Source organism: Polypterus senegalus, chromosome 17, assembly GCF_016835505.1.
Source record: "Polypterus senegalus isolate Bchr_013 chromosome 17, ASM1683550v1, whole genome shotgun sequence".
NCBI classification, from domain to species: Eukaryota; Metazoa; Chordata; class Cladistia; order Polypteriformes; family Polypteridae; genus Polypterus; species Polypterus senegalus.
In genome coordinates, this window is record NC_053170.1 from 36,651,957 (window position 1) to 36,672,366 (window position 20,410).

At 39.9% G+C, this 20,410-nt stretch overlaps 1 protein-coding gene across 1 annotated transcript; it reads left to right on the forward strand.

Moving 5' to 3' along the window:
- The first annotated feature begins 4,266 nt into the window (after positions 1-4,266).
- On the forward strand, positions 4,267-14,939 carry tbxta (T-box transcription factor Ta). The gene is made up of 8 exons (XM_039740056.1): positions 4,267-4,554; positions 5,462-5,726; positions 7,646-7,780; positions 7,868-7,929; positions 8,590-8,651; positions 9,969-10,142; positions 11,864-11,987; positions 13,640-14,939. Exons 1-8 carry the CDS (start codon positions 4,370-4,372, stop codon positions 13,899-13,901), a joined length of 1,269 nt encoding a protein of 422 aa, XP_039595990.1. The 5' UTR covers positions 4,267-4,369; the 3' UTR covers positions 13,902-14,939.
- The last annotated feature ends 5,471 nt before the right edge of the window (positions 14,940-20,410 follow it).

Genomic DNA, 20,410 nt, shown 5'->3' on the forward strand with positions numbered 1-20,410 from the left:
GGGACAACATTATTGTTGTTGCTTTAACAGATTGGTGTAGGAAAGTATAATGTGAAAAATTGTTAACTGCAGATCAAAAATGATACATTGGGGTCAAACTTGCAATTTGATCATGGAAAGGTGCTATATAAATTATTATTATTATTATTATTATTATTATTATTATTATTATTATTATTATTATTATTATTGTTGTTGTTGTTGTTGTTTTCTTGATGACTCTTCATCCAGCTCCAAGAAAAATGTAGAAGATGCATAAATATGGCTGGGGGTTAAAGGAAATATTGTATCTGAACACTATAAATACCTTGACAATGTATTGTTATTATTATTGTTGTTGTTTTCATCATTGTCATTGTTGTTAGTTATTTAGCAGACTCCTTTATCCAACATGGCTTACAAAGCAAGTTACAATAAAGGCAAGATAAATTAGGAGGTGCAAGAATCAAAAGCGACAGAAAACAAAATTAAAAAAGCAAGCAAGAGGGAGCTGCTCTAATACTACTACTACTATATAATTATACCTGCAGCTGGACTAAGGCAAAAATCTGAATACTAAACTGTCTGTCAGTACAACAACAGCCATCCCATAGGAGAGACTCTAAGCCGTGACAACATATTTGATGAAAAGGCGCGTTTTCAAAAAGACATCTAAACATAAGTAAATTGGGTGTAGTTACAATTGCCAAAAGGATATTATTCCATAATTGAGAAGCATTGCCAGTCTTGGCAAGTCTGGCAAGAGGAAGGAGAGTCAGCAGGCAGAGGCAGAAAGGAGACAATAAAGAGAATAAGAGACAAAAAGTTCTCGGTTTTACACATTTCCATATTACATACCATAAAACAATCACAATTATAAAGTGGATCACATAACATTCCCAAGCTGTTTAATCCAATCACATGCTGGATCCCATCCCCGCAACTTCAGACAGAAGGCAAGAACCAATCCTGGAAGAGGTGCCATTGCATCACACAGCCCACTAGTGCGCACATCCAGAGAAAACAAAACTGACTACACCACGCTGCGGCTTGTAATGCATGCACTCAAAAAAATAAACTTGTAGCGAATTTGTGTATTATTTATTATACAGTGTATATGTATTTATATTATATATACTTGTATATTTAGATGTTTTAATACTTGGAGCACATGATCACACAGGAAGGCATTAATGTGGACTGAACTGATGGTCTTGTGGATTAAACTCTTAACTCATTTAAAATTATTGGTGATCTTACTAAATTAGTTACATCATGAAAACACATTTTAAAATGTATGTATATTTCTTTTAACTGCAATATTGCACTACCAGTATCCTTTTTTAATCCATTTATTTTTATTATAAAATGTATTACCTAATAGTTATTGCTAATATCCTTTTAAAGCACACAACAAACAGCTTTTCCATTCTGCTGTCCTTTTGAAACTGCTTTGTTAGTTTTTGTTAGTATTACCTAAAGTATAAGCTCTGTATGTGTTCTAGAGTATTTGTTTTATGTTTCCCTCATTATTTACTTAAATAAAGTCAAATTTTTATATTTGATATACAACACAATAAATTGATGCTACACAGCAAAATAGCAAGTGCAAAGTTAACAGAGCGTTTATACAGAAATACTCTTTCCAAACGTAGACTTTAATAGTTAAAAAAACCCTTAAACATATATATGGCCAAAGAATATTTCCACATACACATTTTAAATGCTAGTTTAACTCTGCTGTACTTAAAGAAATCTGCTCATAAAGGTAATTAATGTGGCCCAGGACAGGTCTTAAAACCCATGATCAATTCTCTAACACCTAGAAGGTCCTATATAGAATAGTAAACACCATGCTAATTGAGCGGCGTTAGGGAAGCTGCTCTGATTGTCTGAAAAAGTGTTTTGAAAGACTCATCCAACCTCTTAGAGTTTGTGAGACCTACCAACAGGATCTTCAAAAGACAGCAAGCTGGGGTTTAAGGATTGCGGGTGCATCAAGTTCTTTTACTGCCCACAGGAAGTCTCTCCATAAATTGAGTCATGCTTCAGAGGCCACACTGAATCCCCCAGTCAGAAGCACCTTCAAGAGCAACATTAAATTCAAAAAGAAGGTCACTGCCAGAGCTGATTCTTTACCTACTGTTCAGATTAAAACCCATGATTCTCAAACCTGCATAATCAACTTCAAACCTGGCTGGGGTTTTATATTGTATGCAAAGTGATAAATGTGTGAAATGACAAGTAATAAACATAAAATGGACTTCCAGTTAAAACAAAGGATACTGAAAATATTAAACTAAATATGCCACTTCATATTCAAAATGGCTAAAATTTAAGCAAGTAATTAATAATATAACCAACAAGATATGGGAAGAAGTACTAATGAATGTTGAACAGTGCAATGCGTGTTTCTAATGTTTTGTTTTTTTTCCTCATGGAATCAGCATTCACCTGCTTGCTATTTTTACAGATGCATGTTGATAAGACCCCTTACTAATAACCAACAGAAAACGTCTACCAGTATGTTCATGTGATGTATGGATGGATGCATTTTATTTTAGGATGGGGGTTAGAGAGATATGTTTTGGTCTATGGCTGCTTTCATTTCACTATAAGTGCAGACATATTGGGAAAGCTTGAGCTCCTGACAAAACTGATCGCTGTCGGACTGTTCGACTTGGCTTTCTGCGATTTACTAAATAGATGCACTCTGCTCTAAAACATAACTGACAAAATACTTCAAGAAAGATTAGCCAATATAAACCATGCAACCGCATTTGTAAAGTGCACAAGCAAGAAGAACTTCGACCACCGTGTCAAAACCCAGCTGCTGTGAACTTCTCGAGAACCAGTTAACGAATTAGGACGTCAGGTGAGGACGTAAGAAACCGGTGAGCATTCTTTGATGTGATTGCTAAAAAAAGGACAATTTCTTGGTGAAATCATACGGCTGGATTTTTGTATTTCTGTTTCATTGACACTTTGTGGCAAATTTGAATTAATAGTTTCAACTCTTTTCTACTCTAAAAGTAAAGGATAGTACACCACTACCTCAAAATAAATTCAGTTTTTGGTCTTTTTTGAATAAAAAAAATAAAAGGACACGTTTTTTTATGGTTTTTGAAACGAAAGAATTTCATTTAGACGTGAAAACTCGTTATATATTTTTTAAAACCTCTTCGTAATGAAAGATGCGAAAAGTTGGGGTCTATGTTTTTTTTTTTAATATTAAGATACTTGTGTCTGTTTAAATCAGAAGATTCGTATGGTCCCTTCAGAATGGACCGGTTCTTCTAATATTTTAATGTGCGTTTTACCTGAGGACTTTTCACAACACTGCGCCAGCATTCAGTGAAAAGCGCTACAGAAAAATAATTTGAATTAAATAGAAGAATGTGCCTGTTGAGTAGGTTTGCTCTTCTCTCCTTAAAATAAAGAAAATCGCGTAACAGCCCTGCAGCCCATTATGTACTGTTCAGTATGCCTCCATTTGCTAAGAGCAATTATTTTAAGGATTGCATGTTGAGGGTGTATATTGATTAATGGTTTAGATAGAATTGTAATATTTCTATAGATCAATTCTTACAAACTACTCGACTATAAACCAAATTAATAAACCTTATAGGTGCGGAATTTGATAACAGTTGATTGATACAGTGGATATACGAAGGAAGATTCGTTAAATACAAGTTTAATTGAAAATATTTAAAAACAAACTGAGAAAAACAGTTAAACCAAATGCATTAACGGATACTTTATTTAAAAAAAATCAAAATTGATCCTAAATGAAAATCCCAATAAATCCGAATATTATAAGGATCGGGGGTTGTTTTGCATGTTCTCACTTTGTCAGCAGTTAAGTGAACTGCTACAAGTTCTACTTTACTTGTCTCATATGAGAAATCAGCTTATAATAAATGTTTAGTCTTTAAAAGAACTTGCGTGGTGCAAACAGACTAAAGCTGTAACAGCACCAAGATACTACAGTTAACATGAAACATAGAGGGGTGAAGAGATCGTCAAGTACCCCAAAAATAATACACCCGCATAACGCTTTGCCAAGGGAATTTTATATATTTGCGCAGTGTTAACATTACTACCCAACCGTGGTAAAGGAAAATACCACCATGTCAGTTTCCTCTTGCATTTCCAGATCGTTGACGTTTATTTCGTTTACAATAAACCACCAAGGTGACTGTCCTGCAGATGAGTTGCCAGAGTTGCTAATGACTCCGCCCGGTGGGCGTGGCGCGGGAGTTCGGCACGTGGGTGTTGGGGTGGATTTAAATTCCAGGGTGCGAAGAACAGACAGTAAAAGCTACGAGACCTTGGGGGTAGGACACTTGCACAAGTGTGACCGAGTTTGATTGTAAAGAAGTGGGACACAATGACATCCGGCAATACTGACCAGCGCCTCGACCACCTTCTAAGCGCCGTGGAAAGCGAATTTCAGAAGGGTAGTGAGAAAGGGGATGCTTCGGAGCGGGACATTAAGATTGGACTGGAAGATGTTGATCTCTGGATGAAATTTAAAGAACTCACCAACGAAATGATAGTAACCAAAACCGGCAGGTGCGTGAATGGTCTTGGCCTTGCTTACTTAAGGATAAAAAGTGAGAGATCTAGCAAAGTTGGAAGATGAACATATTGTTACATGGCTTCTTTACAAAATCTTCAAAAAATGGCCTTTACTTGAAACATCTAGGAAACCTTTATAGGTTTCAGAATAATAATCGATTATTACTATTGAATTTCAGAATGTAACTTTTTGTGTCTGGTAGAAGTTAATACAGTTAGTTTTTATTGCTGTATAGATTGGATAGCGATGTTACATAAATATTACATTTGAAATATTTTAACGGGTGAAGAAATCTTTTACATGCTTACCATAAATGTAAGAGCATGTCTTACAGATGAGCTTTTTTGCATCTTTTTATTTGTAAGTGTAAATAACAGACATTTCATTCAGTGAAGTGCGCTAGATAAAATATAAATGAACTGAATTTTAAGTTACTCTTCAATATCGGACTTATAATGTACATTCAAAGTCACACGTATAGTTTGTAGGTATTTTCTATTTTTCCGTAATTACAGCACTGTTACCATCATCTTGTTAAACTGTAGTATTAAAGCATCTGATTTTAGAGAAGAATAATAATGCATACGTAAGCAACTACATTTAATTGTTGTACAATACAGCGTTTGTAGAAATATGGGATATGATGAAATTAATAGTATTGATTAAAAACTTCCGAATAGGCGTAAACGATGTACGGGAGAAAAACTTTTGATTCTGGGTGCAAATGCGACTGGTAATAATATGTAATAAATTTTTATACAAATTTGTCTTTAATATTAGTGTTATTTATTTCAGGACAGACCTCGTAAATATATTATTGTTATGCTATTCAGTGTTTAAGTATATTAAAAGAGTACGCAGAATAACAACTAACGTGTCCTTCTTTTTGCTTGTTTTAAGGAGGATGTTCCCAGTCCTCCGAGTCAACGTTTCTGGATTAGATCCCAATGCCATGTACTCCGTCCTACTGGATTTTGTGGCCGCAGACAACAACCGTTGGAAATACGTTAACGGGGAGTGGGTCCCCGGGGGCAAACCTGAACCTCAGAGCCCCAGCTGTGTCTACATTCACCCCGACTCCCCGAACTTCGGAGCCCACTGGATGAAAGCGCCAATATCCTTCAGCAAAGTCAAACTTTCCAACAAGCTTAACGGCGGCGGACAGGTAAGCTGATTTCAACAGATGTTAATAGGACCCCCGTGACTGGCCCGAGAGGGCACATAATGAGGCAAAGGCCGTAGAGACTCAGTAAACTATTTCAGCCACTCGTGTGGTCCCCGTGCATTCCATCAGACAGTCCCAGGGAGCCCCTTAGCCTCTGTCAGCATGATAGCCGCAGAAATCAATCAATTCAATGTCGCCCGAATTTGAACCTTTCATCTCCCTACCCCCGCTTTTTGATTCTATATTTCATTTATGCATTTGATTCACTGCTTAGTATTAGCACAAAAATATTCAAAGCACGACGTAAATGATTAAAATGTTGTTTTGGCAACATAAATCACTACTGCCATGAATTCAAATATAAAATGCTTTTTTAGGCTGAATGATTAAAACTATTTATACCAAAGGTAAGGTCCTTTTGCATTTGTGATGTCTTAAATTACAATTCCAAAACGTTCTATGGATTTAATTAACCACAGCCAGCTGAAAAGAACGTTTGATACTCAATTATGCGCATGGAGCAATCGTCCACTTTTCGTTATTAGAAACACTACTAAGATGTTGAAAATATAGGCGAATAGAAATGTTCCGCTTGAAGAAAGTCATGCATTTATTCTCCTAGATCGTTTTTCCAAAACAGATGCATAAACCCATAAACGTGTTTTAGAAAAAAATAAATAAAACACACCGACATTAACTCCCTGATTGTAAGTTTTGTGCCTGCCTTCACATTTTAAGGCAATCCTACTTAACTCATCCATTCTTTATGAATTCCGTGAAAATCGCAAATATCTCAAAAAACTTTTTTTTTTTGGAAACAAACTACTGTTAGTAAATATATTTAAAATGTGATTTACTATTGTTGAAAACCATAGTTTTCGGGCAAATATCTAAAGGTTGGGAAAATAATATTGCAATATAGAGATCCGTATTTGATGATGATTGCTATGGGGAGATAGACTATATTTATAAAATAAACATATATTTATAGAACATTAATCACTTTGTTGACTATAGTTAAAATAAATCCATCCGTTATTTAAAAAAAAAAAAGAAATCTTCGGTTCAAATTGTTAAAGCCACAGCCCATCCAGGCAGCTCGAGCACAAGGCAGGAGTGGCGTCCCAGCGTGGGCTCTCCATCTCAAACCCTCCGGATGCAATTGGGGGTCATGGCTGCAAACCCAATTTCTGAACAATAGATTAAATAAACAAATGCATACATACATTTTATAATTTGCTTTTAATAGTATCACAGATAGCCAGATTACATTCATAACATACAATACAAGCAATGTAACTATGTTAATAATTTAATGGACCTCTGCCCTATGCTGGACTGGTCTAAGAATGTTACAAATTGGTATTACCATTAAAATAAGGTTATGCGATGCATTTTTAAGATTTCTTAATTCAATTCAGGGTTACAGCGCACCTATCCCAGCAGTGCTGGATCTAAGGCAGGAAACAACCCTAGACAGAATAACAGTTCATCTATCGGACCAGTAACTCACAGTCACAGACACACAGGGACAATTTAGAACCACCAGTCAGCCTGACCTGTAAGTCTTTGGGGGTGTGAAAAGAAAACCAGAGAAACTACGAGGACACTCACCCTACATGCACACAGAAAGAGCACGTGAACTCTACACAGACAACAATCAGAGGCAGCATTCAAGTCCAGGAAACTGCATATTGGCAGCAACACCACTAAAGCACTGCTCCTCTGTGCCACCATATACTACCACATTTTCAAAGTGAATAGAAAAATACAGAAAATGTAAAGGAAATGGTCAAAATCACAGATTGAAATCAACTGCTAGATTGATCATAATAAGGGGCAGACAATAGTTATTCTGTTTGGATGGAAATACATCTTGGAAAAGTTACAAATGAATGAATCCTGTTTTCTCTTCTCAGATAATGCTGAATTCACTTCACAAGTACGAGCCACGTATTCATTTGGTAAAAGTCGGAGGAATTCAAAAAATGATCTCCAGCCAGTCGTTTCCTGAAACTCAGTTCATAGCAGTGACTGCTTATCAGAATGAAGAGGTAAAACATCCAAGGCTACATCTGAGACGTCAAAACCGATGTTGTGTTGTAAAGGCCTTTACTAACTTGCTGAAATTTTGTTTTCAGATCACAGCTTTAAAGATTAAGCACAATCCTTTTGCAAAAGCCTTCCTTGATGCTAAAGAAAGGTGAGCTAAATTTGAATGATTTTTGTTTTTGTACCCTTTAGATATACACATGAATTTAAACATGAGTGTTTCTCAAAAACATGTTTGTAATTAAATCAAATCAATAGGTATCTAACTTGAAAAGCTTGCATAACAATCACATATAGTTAATGTCATATAAACAGTACTAATAATCAGAATTGGAACAATTTAGAGCATTCCAAATAATGCAGGGCTGTTTCCCAGCATACATGAGCTAAGTGACTATCTATCTATCTATCTATCTATCTATCTATCTATCTATCTATCTATCTATCTATCTATCTATCTATCTATCTATCTATCTATCTATCTATCATATAGTGCCTAACATATCTATCTATCTATCTATCTATCTATCTATCTATCTATCTATCTATCTATCTATCTATCTATCTATCATATAGTGCCTTTCACATATCTATCTATCTATCTATCTATCTATCTATCTATCTATCTATCTATCTATCTATCTATCTATCTATCTATCTATCTATCCAGTTCTTGGATGCCCCTAAAAAAGCTAGAAATGCCCAAAACTGAGGAGTTTTTTTTTTATTATTATTTTATGTTAGTCATATTGATTTCACAAAGTTGTTTCCAGCATTTACTTTTAAATATGCCATTTTCATATTTTCCCAGAAGTGATCATAAAGACATTCCAGAGCACATCAGTGACAACCAGCAATCTGGATATTCACAACGTAAGTGAATAACTGAATTGATTGAAGAAGTGTTATGGCATAACAAATTTTGTTATTAGCCTTGTTTTTCAATTTATTTTATTTTGGTTCAGCTGCATGGTGGTGCAGAGGTTGGCCTGGTCATTGTCTGTGTTAGGTCTGTATGTTATTTATGTTAAATGGGAGATGTTAGCCTTTTATCCCATCCAGGGTAGGTTCCTGCCTTAGGTCCAGTGCTTTTTTGAACGGCTATGGCTCCATGCAGCCCTAAAATTAGACTACGTAGGTCAAGTAAATGCATGATAGGACACTTTATACCAGTTCTGGCTCCAGCCCACAATGGTTAGAGCGATGTCGGAAGTGACAGGTGGGGCATGGCATGATAAAGTTCCCAAAAACCCAAAAAGGAGCAGTATACCTGACAGCATGGTTTGGAGGGCTTGACGTGATATTTATAAGGGCCTAGCCCAGCTAAATGACTCCCTGGAGTCGGGTCTGCTTCATTCTAGGAGTGAAGTTCTCTTACAGCTTAAGCAACTAGCAAGATGGGGAGTACCCTGCTTGCATTGCATTTGATGCCTCTAGGGTAAGTGCCAGGTCCCCAAGACCCTAAAATGTGATTAAGCCAGTTCAGTAAATGTATGGATAGGTGATTTATATTGGGACAACATGTTGGCTTTATGGTTAGTGCTGCTTGGGTTGTTATTGCGGTTTCCTCTCACATTTCAAAGACATGCTTGTTAACTGGTGACCCTGAACCTGAATTGGCTCAATAAGTCAGTATGAGTGTGGCTTAAGTGTACCATGCAATGAACTGGCATCATAACTAGGATTGATTATTATTTTATACCCAGTTGTAATGGAAATCACTTCTTAATAAAGTTAGCATGAGAGAAGAATCTGTGTGCCATCCCAGATAAGAGTTAGTCAGGTTACTGTCCTAGTGTTAGTTATCGCTGCACTAATAATGGGGCTCACTCGTCTTTTTAAGTAAGTTGATTTATCTGCAGTGCAGGTGGATTACTGTGAGTGATCCATTGCCACCAATTTAAAGATCCAAGAAATGACAATAATTTAATGATGACATTAATGAGACACAAAATTAACACACATTTTTGGGACCGAAAGCCAAATGAAATAAACCTTTAAGCCCACCTGATATTGAAAGCAGCTGTCCCTTCACAGCTTGTTCATCTCAAAAAAAATGAAACCACCAGGACTTAGCAGTATTAATCTCTCATTCTGGCTTTTTGAAGAGTATTCATTATAGTAAGAAAATGTTGCGTCTTTAATTTCCTATTGGAATTTACGTTCTAACTGACTTCTTTTCTTCCACAGTTGGAGGTTGGTTCCTGCCTGGCAATGGCTCAGTGTGCCCCAGTCCAAACCCTGCTCAGTTTGGGACAGGCCCTTCACTTTCCTCCGGGTCTTACTGTGAGCGATACTCCAGTCTCAGGAATCACAGATCGGCGCCCTACTCCAATCACTACTCGCACAGGAACTCCGCAACAAGTAAGAGCTCCGGCAGTTTCCAGAAAAGCCATCTTATGAATAAAGAGTATTAAGATGTCACCTTGCTGATGTATGTTGCGGCCTTCTATGGCCACAGTTCATCCAATGCGTTCAAAATCTTTTTAAGGGAGTCACACGGAGCCAGTAGTGGGTCAGTTCTAAAGTACTCAATTGGAGAATTAGCTCAGCCTTTTTTCCAAGACATTTTCCTATTTAGTGTGCTTTACACAAAGTACCACATTTAATATTTAATCAACAACATTTAAACTATTGTAGAATGAAACAAATGTTACTATTAGTAGAACACGTTCGCAAAAGAAGTCAATCCACAACCTGTCAATGCAGGCCTCTGCCAATGCCATTGACGTCTGCGCTAGCCAGCGGAGGTGGCCTCATTTGTTATCTAGCTCTAAAAAGATGCTGGAGGTCCTCAAGTTTATGATTTGGCTACTTTAGTACATCTACTGAAGGTGGGAGGTGAAGCTCAGATAATATTATTATTAAGTGAGTGAGCCCTGCTATGCGTTGGTCCCATCCAGGCTCAGTTCCTGCCTTCTGCCAAATGTTGCGGGGATATGCTTGTGACCCCCAAGACCTGACTTTATATAGGTTATATGCCTCATATTCTTATTAGGAAAAATGCTTTGCGCGTATTACAACGGCAACTCACAGCTGGGACACAGATCACCCAAACAGTATTTTTTTACATCGGCGGTCTTAAACTCAGTTCCTGCAGGGCACCAGTGGCTGCACATTTTTGCACTACCCAATTTTCTCAAGTAGAACTGTGTTGCGTCTAATACAACTTCACTTGTATCATTTATTCCCCTCACTTAAAATTTAAAACCCTTTATTGATTCGTTGGCCTTTGAACAGCATCACACATTTTGTGCCTTCTGCCACATACAAGTGAGATGTAAATGACTAAAGGGAACAAATGCCAATCTAGTGCAATTTTTCATCATTCAATAACATATCTGGAAAGACATTAGAGCACTGAGACGGCTCAGTCTGCTCAGATAAATAAAATACTCTTATGAAAGCTGCTGATAATTAGAAATGGCAGAATAAGGACATACATATGTCCCCAAATTAAACATTTCCTTAATAGCTGGGATTAGCATTTGATTTAAAAACTGGCAGGAGTGGAAACCTGCATACACTACAGGCCTCCTCCGGCCGATCTGCTTTACAGCTTTAGACGGCCATTCACTGCAGCGAGTGCTTTCATCCTGTTCACTTCAGTTGAACAGAAATCCCCCAAGTTGAGTTTTGAAGGTCCTCTGAAGTCTTGCTATTCAGCACACTACTTGTGTGAAGAAAAGCAGAATTTCCAATATTTCTGTGAAATCTGCCCTTAACAAGTTTCTAACTGTGTCTGCAAGTTATTGTTGCTGAATTGACATTAAAGTCACAACTGGCATCCACTCTACTAATTCCTTTCATAATTTTAAACACTTGTCAAGTCTTAATCAGTGCTTGCTTAAACTGAGAAACTTCAACTCTTCTAGTCTGTCCAAACAGCTCATGTACAGTATAAAGGACTTAAAGCAAAGATATGTCTGAAGAGCACAACAATAAAAACATAGCAATATACGTAGGAAATGGCCACACATTGCTATATTTGTACTCACGACTGAATGAATGAACATCTTGCTAATGGGTGTTAAAAAATGGATGAATAAATCACTAAGTGCATGTCTTTTTGGTTTGTCTCTTAGATAATTATGTTGATAACGGCTCAGCAGGACTGACATCCCATGACAGCTGGTCTGGAATTCAGATCTCAAGTTCCAGTGGAATGGTTTCTCTTTCCCATGCCAACAATTCCACATCGAGCCCCAGGTGAGCAAAATTACTGCTTGTGCCAACTCTTAAATATTATCATTGTCGTACCAGCAGATTGTAAGAGTGTCTTGTGTAAGAAAGAGATTGCTATACATAAGAGAACTTGATGTGCCCAAAGGCAGAGTTTAAAACACCACACAGTATGTGCTAGTGGTGGCAGAGCACAAAGCTGTCAAATGAACTGAAGTCCACCCGTGACCCTTAGAGAATCTGCTGGGGTCTCAGATATAGAGAGAGAGACAGCGACAGAGGCATCAGTTACGCATGCTGTGTATAATCTAACACTGACCTGATAAAGCTATTATCATGCATCTTTAAGAACATAACCTTAAGTATGTTCAATAATAACACTGCCTTACACGCACAAAAAGCACATTTACAACAATCAAGCAGGTTTGAATAATAACAAGTTAAAAGAAGTGTCCTGCCAATGGTGGTTTTAAGATTGGTAGGATTAAAATGAAAGACAGAATACATGATAAGGTACTATATGATAGATAGATAGATAGATAGATAGATAGACTAGAAGTGACTAGATAGATAGATAGATAGATAGATAGACTAGAAGTGACTAGATAGATAGATAGATAGATAGATAGATAGATAGATAGATAGATAGATAGATAGAAAATGCACTGTATACGATAAGGATAGATGATATGAAAGACACCATATGGATAAACCAATAGACACGGGCACTTTTCCCACGTATGCAGTGATTAATTAAAGGCAGGATGCCTATAGAAGTCGGAGTTTCCTGCACACTGCAATATCAGAAGACATTAAGTTGCAAAATGTACAAAAGCCCTTCATCCAGCACTCTCAAAATTGTCCTCAGCCAAAAAATGTTACTTTTACCAAGGAGGGCACACTGTTCTAAGGCAGTTTACTTTTGCACAGACGTAACGTGTACGTACTTTTCCAACAGTTGGAGCACAATCCTGTTAAGTGACCTGCTAGAGTGTGGAGATCAGACAGGCAGCACTGTGGTTTAAAGTCTACAGCTATCTGTTGCTCCCTAAATTTTTTGAACTCATTTTATGTTTTAAATGCCAGAGCCTAACAGTTAAACATGTACTGAATGATAACACAATACTGAAATCCTCCTAGCAAAAAAATAAAAACAAAAAAAAAAAACAAATCAACCTGACAGGGAATTTTACATTTTGCCCCCAGATTTTAATGTATGAATAGATGTTACCCATTACATTTATGACACCCGTATTGTCGGTAACGCTTCCTACACAGCAGGTAATTCCTTCTTTTGACACTCTCAGTTGTGTGGCTGGATAGCATGGTGGTGCAGTGTTTAGCAAGCTGACTCACAGCTCCAGAGCCTTAGGACTGAATCACTGCCCTTTCCCTAATTTCCCCGTTTTTTAATACTTCCATCTCAGGCACATGCAGGTACGGACGATGGTTCTCATCTTATTATGTGTGTGAGTGTGAGGGTCACGCCATTCTCACCTGTACCCAATGCTTCTAGAACAAGCACTACCTTCCTGCAAGCCTGAGCTAGATAGGCACATTAGAAAATGGATGGGTGGTTTTTGTCTTTCGTTGCCATTGGCACACCATTACAACTTGTGACATAAACAAAGAGGCGACATTGTGGATGCTAACATTGTGTTACTGTTTTTTATATTCAGTCAGTATCCCAGCTTGTGGTCAGTAGCTGGTACTTCACTTAGTCCCGGCTCTCCTTCTGGATCCATCACCAGCGGCTTGTCTTCTCAGTTCCTACGGGCTCCTTCTGTCTCCTACACAGGCCTTGCCTCATCAATGCCTCCTCCCTCACCATCTCCCATGTATGACAATACCTTGGCTGACATCGGAAGCAACGATGTGCAATTTGAAACCTCCATAGCAAGGCTTACTGCTTCGTGGACACCAGTGGCTCAGAGCTATTAGTCTGAGGCTCCAGCAGGCCAGTTGTAGGACCAGCGATCATTAGAGACCTTGTTCAGTACTAGGAGTAGGTGAGAGCTTCAGAATTTTGACAAGGACATCTACCTCAGTGCAACTGTCTCAGTGCTTCAAGAACTAAAGCACCAAGTGCAGTGGACATCTAGAGCGCCATCTTCAGGCTGGCCCAATGTATGACTGACGTCTTCCTGCTGCGCATAACTTCACCTCCATGACTCTTCGTGGCGGAGTTACCGACAGAGTGCCGATCACGGGGTGTTACTGTATATAACAGGCAGTTGCAGGTAGCGATGTTTCTTTATTCTCTGCCACATTACGCTTACTATTTCACTGCAGTATACGAAATTCATTTTTACACTGACAGCCTGGATATGAGTAACCCCACAGTAATATTTAAGATTTACACAATGATGGAAGAGATTTTGCGTTATTTTTCCATTTTGACCAATACTGTGTTAAAAATAATAATAAAACACAAGAACACTTCGGCCAGTTTTACGCTGCGCACCGCCTCTGTGAATCTGTCTGCCGCCATGAACGCCGCAATGCCTAGTTCAGCATCTCCATTGTCAGATTACGTTATCATTTGTCACGCTATTTTCAAGTTTCATAACAAGCTTGTAACACAAAAGAGTGATGAATGTAAACGGCCGACTGAAGGCGTTGCTGTAAATCGGGGTGAATACTGTGGCATTGTAAAAGAAATGGAGCTGGCGCGCGTGTGTGTGTGTGTGGCAAAGGGGAGTCGATGCAATTAAAAGTGGAAAACAATTGGGATTAAATTTCAAACATCTCCTCTTATTTATGTAAAAGACAAGATCATGGAAAACGAGGGAAGAGCCCATGTGAGAGAAAGCAGCAAGGAGGTGGTCTCACAGCGCAGGCCCTGTCGGAGATGTTTGTAAAAGTTTGTGCCGACTCCGGCTGACAACATCAGATGTGTTTTACGTATCACTGGATTTTGGGATATGGATATCTGTACATATATTTTTGTTGTTGTTGTTTCTATTGTATTCATCATAAGCGTACACATCCTTTATTTATGTTATAAAGTAAATTAATGACTTTTTGAAAAAAAAAAGTTTTCTGTTTTTTTGTACCTCAATGTCCATTTGCTTTCTTGCTTTAACTCATAAAATTGATTGGAGTTACACACAGAATGCGAGCCCACCATTTACAGTGAGCAGCAGAACTCGGATTTCCTGTTGACTTACAGTACAAGACAGCGTGGTGCAGGGGGCGGGGAATAAACAGCAGCGTCACGTGGCGGGACAGACACTTTACAGCGGCGCTCATAAACGAGGCCGTAAACCAGCAGGGCTGCTGTGAAGTGAGAAGCGGAGCCGGCGTCTGCAATCGCTGCGCCGCGGACAAGGCTGTTGGCCCCAATAAAATGGGAATTGATATCCAGGTAGAGATGACAATAGCGGCAATTACACGGCCATCGTCCTCGGCAGCCTCACAGGATTGTTTTCAAGTTCTTCACCTGTGAATCAAAATGCATACAAGACCTTCTAAAACAGCTTGGTGGCAAGCATGGCGACATCGTGATCTGGGCTGCTCCACAGTCCGGACTTTTAATCCACAATCTTTTGTCTAATTTGCATGTTCTCCCCGCGTCTCCCAGCATTCTTACTTTCTTCCCACAGCCCACAGATGTGTGTAGACCCAGTGTGAGAGAGTGTGCCCAGTGATGGACTGGCACCCCATCTTCTACCCATTACTATTAGAAAAGGCACCAGCTCTGCATGACTCTGAACTGGGCAGACACATTAGAAAATGGAGGGAGGGCATTAGCTGGTTTTCTTTTCTGCTTTCAGCTACAACACTTACAGTCCACCACATGTTAGACATTGCGTTTGAACCACAGTTACAAAGCTGCTATACGCTCTCTAGAAACTCGCATCTCCATTGCTAATTCATTTGAGCCTGCGCTGTGCTGGTGCCATGTCCAAGTGTTACTCCTGCCTTGGATAAACAGGTTAAGAAAAGAAAGGAATGGATGGATTAATAGTTCATCTTTTGCTGATGTATGATATGCTGTATGATTTAAGAAAAAAATATTGTATAACATAAGGCTTCTGGCCACCCCATCAAAAGTGTCCCAGCATGTGACAGTGACTCAATACAGTCCGGCGCCTTGTGACTCCCTGTGAAAGATCAGGTCCAGAAAGTCCAGAGAGACTTTAAGAGCAATGGTGGCAGCAATGCCATGTGTACAGAGTGTGGTGAAATTCTTCTTTGCATGTTTGACCAACATGGACGACATTGGAATAAACAGTCGTTGTCACGTCTGCATCTTAGAGACTCCGGGATTTGTTTCTTTCCATCTCTTAGTCACATAAGAATCATTTAGCCTCTTAATTCAAGGCGGCTGCTAGTTGGCGGTGCCACACGTCAGCACCTCCATCCTAACGCCGATCTGCCACATACTTTGTACGCCTAACTCGTAAGCTTTTGGCCACATCAGTACAGCACACAGCACTTCAACTCAGTTTGCTAATTTGGCAAATCCATTTGGAAAGAAGTGCTGCAGTAAAACCTGCACAGGACTGAATGGAATAAAAAAAATAATAATTTCCATCTACAGTGGATTCAGAAAGTGCTCAGATCCTTCACTTTTTCACATTTTGTTGAGTTGCTGCCTTGAGTTCAAATCCTTTAAACTCATTTTACGCCTCATCAAGCAACACTTGATACCCCAGAATGACCAAGTGGTCTCCTTCCACCTTGACAGAGCTTGAGATGATGAGCACAAATGGAAGAAAAAAATCCCCAAATCCAGGCGTGCAAAGCTTGTCATGTCATAACTCCAAAGACTCGCTCGCTGCAAAGGGGCTCCAATGAAGTGCTGAGTAAAGGGTCTGAATATTTGCGTCAATGGGGTAGTTCCATTTTTTTTTTAAATTTGTAATAACTTTGCAAACATTTCTAAAATCCTATTTTCACTTTGTCAGTCTGGAGTATTGAGTGTTGCTTGACGTGGAGAAAACCAAATGAATTGAAATGATTTGAGCACAAGGCTGCAGTGTAACAAAATGTGGGCCACGTGAAAGGGTCTGAATACTCTCCATGGCTGAACGTGGCAGCTTATGACCCCAAGCTGAACTACGTAAGTGGAAGTTAAAATACATGAATGGATGGAAGGTAGAGAAGAGGGTCACCTCAGCGTCCTCCAGCACTTACATAATTGGTGTAGTCGGCAGGATTTTGGGGTAACAGTGTCTTGTATATCATTTGCCAATACTGTTTGAGTAATAAAGTAGTTACGGGGTATCCAGTGCAGGATGATTACCACGTTCCTGCCCATAAGGATAGCAGGCCCACAGACAGAAAGGGCATCACAGTGACAATAGCGCATTGTTGGTCTGTAAGTGGCATTAATGCCACCAACGTCTATCAGCATCCACGTGTCTAAGTTAAAGCCGTCAACCAAGAAATACAAGCTGCTAGTTCTCGGTTAAATTTGTGGGCACCTCTGTGCTGTTTGTGCCAAAGCTACTGAGTCCCTAATGAGGAGTGATAGGCATCACTCATAACCATCGTTATAAGCGTAGATAAGACTGCACACGTGTGTTAGTTTAGCGGGCGAGTAGGCCAACCCATAGCAAACCTGAGAAGAGTGAGAACGGGGTCACCCAAGAGCCCTTCACGATAAAACATTTGGTGTAGTCAGCAGGATTGTGTGGTCTCCATGTCTCGTAAGCTGTTTGTCAACACTGCTCCGTTTGGTGATTGAGTAATAAAGTAGATACAGGCCACCTGGAGTGGGGAAGGTTGCCACTTTCTTGCCCACAGGAACAGCAGGATGAGGAGGAGGCCCCAACAGGGAGGATGTCACTCTAAAGTAACGCAGGTTGACATCTAAGTAATCAAGGTGGGCCTCAGTGTTAACGTTTGCAGTGCACCATTTTGTAATGCATGCAGAAATAAACCTTTGCATTTGTCATTCCAACAGATGGCACATCACAAATTTTTGTAGTAATAAATTACAAGGCTACAAATATTTGAAATGCGCCATCTGCTGGAATAACAAATGCCATGCGCCTGTCTCTGTTGTTTACCATTTAGTAAACGGTTCATAAAAGCTGTGTTAATGTTTGTGGTGCACCATCTGTTGGAATGAAAAATGCAACGTACACTCACCAGCCACTTTATTAGGTACACCTCTTCAACTGCTTGTTAACACAAATATCTAATCAGCCAATCACATGGCAGCAACTCATTGTCAAGACGAACTGCTGAAGTCCAAACTGAGCATCAGAATGGGTAAGAAAGGTGATTTGAATTTGACTTTGAATGTGACGTGGTTGTTGGGGCCAGACGGGCTGCTCTGAGTATTTCAGAAACTGCTGATCTACTGGGATTGTCAAGCACCACCATCTCTAGGGTTTACAGAGAGTGGACAGAAAAAAAGGAAAATATCCAGTGAGTGGCAGTTCTCTGTGTGAAAATGGCTCCTTGATGCCAGAGGACAGAGAACAATGGGTAGAGTGGTTCAAGATGATAGAAAGGCAACAGTAACTCAAAAAACCACTCGTTACAACTGAGGTGTGCAGAAGAACATCTCTGAACACACAGCACGTCAAACCTTGAAGCAATGGGCTATAGGAGACCACATTTGGGTGCCCCTCCTGTCAGCTAAGAACGGGTAACTGAGGTTACAATTCGCATTGGGCTCGCCAAAATTGGACAATAAAAGATTAGAAAAGTGTTGCCTGGTCTAATGAGTCTCGATTTCTGGCATGACATTCATATGGTAGGATCAGAAGATGAGTACACTGCGTCGTGCGGAGTGATGGCGCCACAGGGGACTGTACTTTCTCTGGTCCTGTTCAATCTATATACATCAGACTTCCAATACAACTCGGAGTCCTGCCACGTGCAAAGGTTCGCTGATGACACTGCTATCGTGGGCTGCATCAGGAGTGGGCATGAGGAGGAGTATAGGAAGCTAATCAAAGACTTTGTTAAATGGTGCGACTCAAACCATTTACAACTGAACACCAGCAAGACCAAAGAACTGGTGGTGGATTTCAGGAGACCCAGGCCCCTCCTGGACCCTGTGATCATCAGAGGAGACTGTGTGCAGAGGGTGCAGACCTTAAAATATCTGGGAGTGCAGCTGGATGACAAACTGGACTGGACTGCCAATACTGATGCTCTGTGTAAGAAAGCTCAGAGCAGACTATACTTTTTGAGAAGGTTGGCATCCTTCAACATCTGCAATAAGATGCTGCAGATGTTCTACCAGACGGTTGTGGCGAGTGCCCACTTCTATGCGGTGGTGTGCTGGGGAGGGAGCATAAAGAAGAAGGACGCCTCACGCCTGGACAAACTGGTGTGGTAGGCAGGCTCTATTGTAGGTACGGAGCTGGACAGTTTGACATCTGTGGCAGAGAGACTGGCGCTGAGGAGGCTCCTGTCAATCATGGAGAGTCCACTGCATCCACTGAACAGGATCATCTCCAGACAGAGGAGCAGCTTCAGCGACAGACTGAGGAGATCGTTCAGCCCCCACACTATGCGACTCTTCAATTCCACCTGGGGGAGTAAATGCTAACATTATTCAAAGTTATTGTCTGCTTTTACATGCATTTTTATTACTCTTTAATTTAATATTGTTTCTTTGTATCAGTATACTGCTGCTGGATTATGTGAATTTCCCCTTGGGATTAATAAAGTATCTATCAATGTATCTGGTAGGATCAGAATTTGGTGCCAACAACATGAAAGCATCGATCCATCCTGCCTTGTATCAACGGTTCAGACTGGTGCTGGAGGTGTAATGGTGTGGGGAAAATTTTCTTGGCACACTTTGGGTCTCTTAGTACCAACTGGGCATTATTTAAGTGCCACAGCCTACCCGAGTATTGTTGCTGACCGTGTCCGTCCCTTTATGACCGCAGTGTACTCATTTTCTGATGGTTACTTCCAGCAGGATAACTCGCCATATCACAAAGCTCAGATCATCTCAAACTGGTTTCTTGAACATGGCAGTGAGTTCACCCAACTCAAATGGCCTTCACAGTCTCCAGATCTTAATCTGGTTGAGCACCTGGAACAGGAGATTTGCATCATGGACGTCCAGCCGACAAATCTGCAGCAACTGTCAATATGGACCATAAACCCCGAGGAGTGTTTCCAGCACCTTGTTGAATGTATGCCATGAAAAATGACAGCAGTTCTGAAGGAAAAAGGGGGTCTAACCCAGCGTTAGCAGGGTGGACCTAATAAAGTGGCTGTTGAGTGTATATGTCTCTGTTATATGCCACTTGGTAAGTGGTTCGTGAAAGCAGTGTTGTTGCCTGTGATGCGCCATCTGTTGGAATGACAGGGAGAAAGCAAATGGATGGACACACATATACACAGACACTGATTTTTTTATTGAGGTGGGCAGATTCCATTTATATTTCTTTGTAACCTTTCGAGATTTACCTGGCAGTGAGGATGTGTGGAAGTGGGCACGGTGCTGGACTGCTGGCCCATCCCAT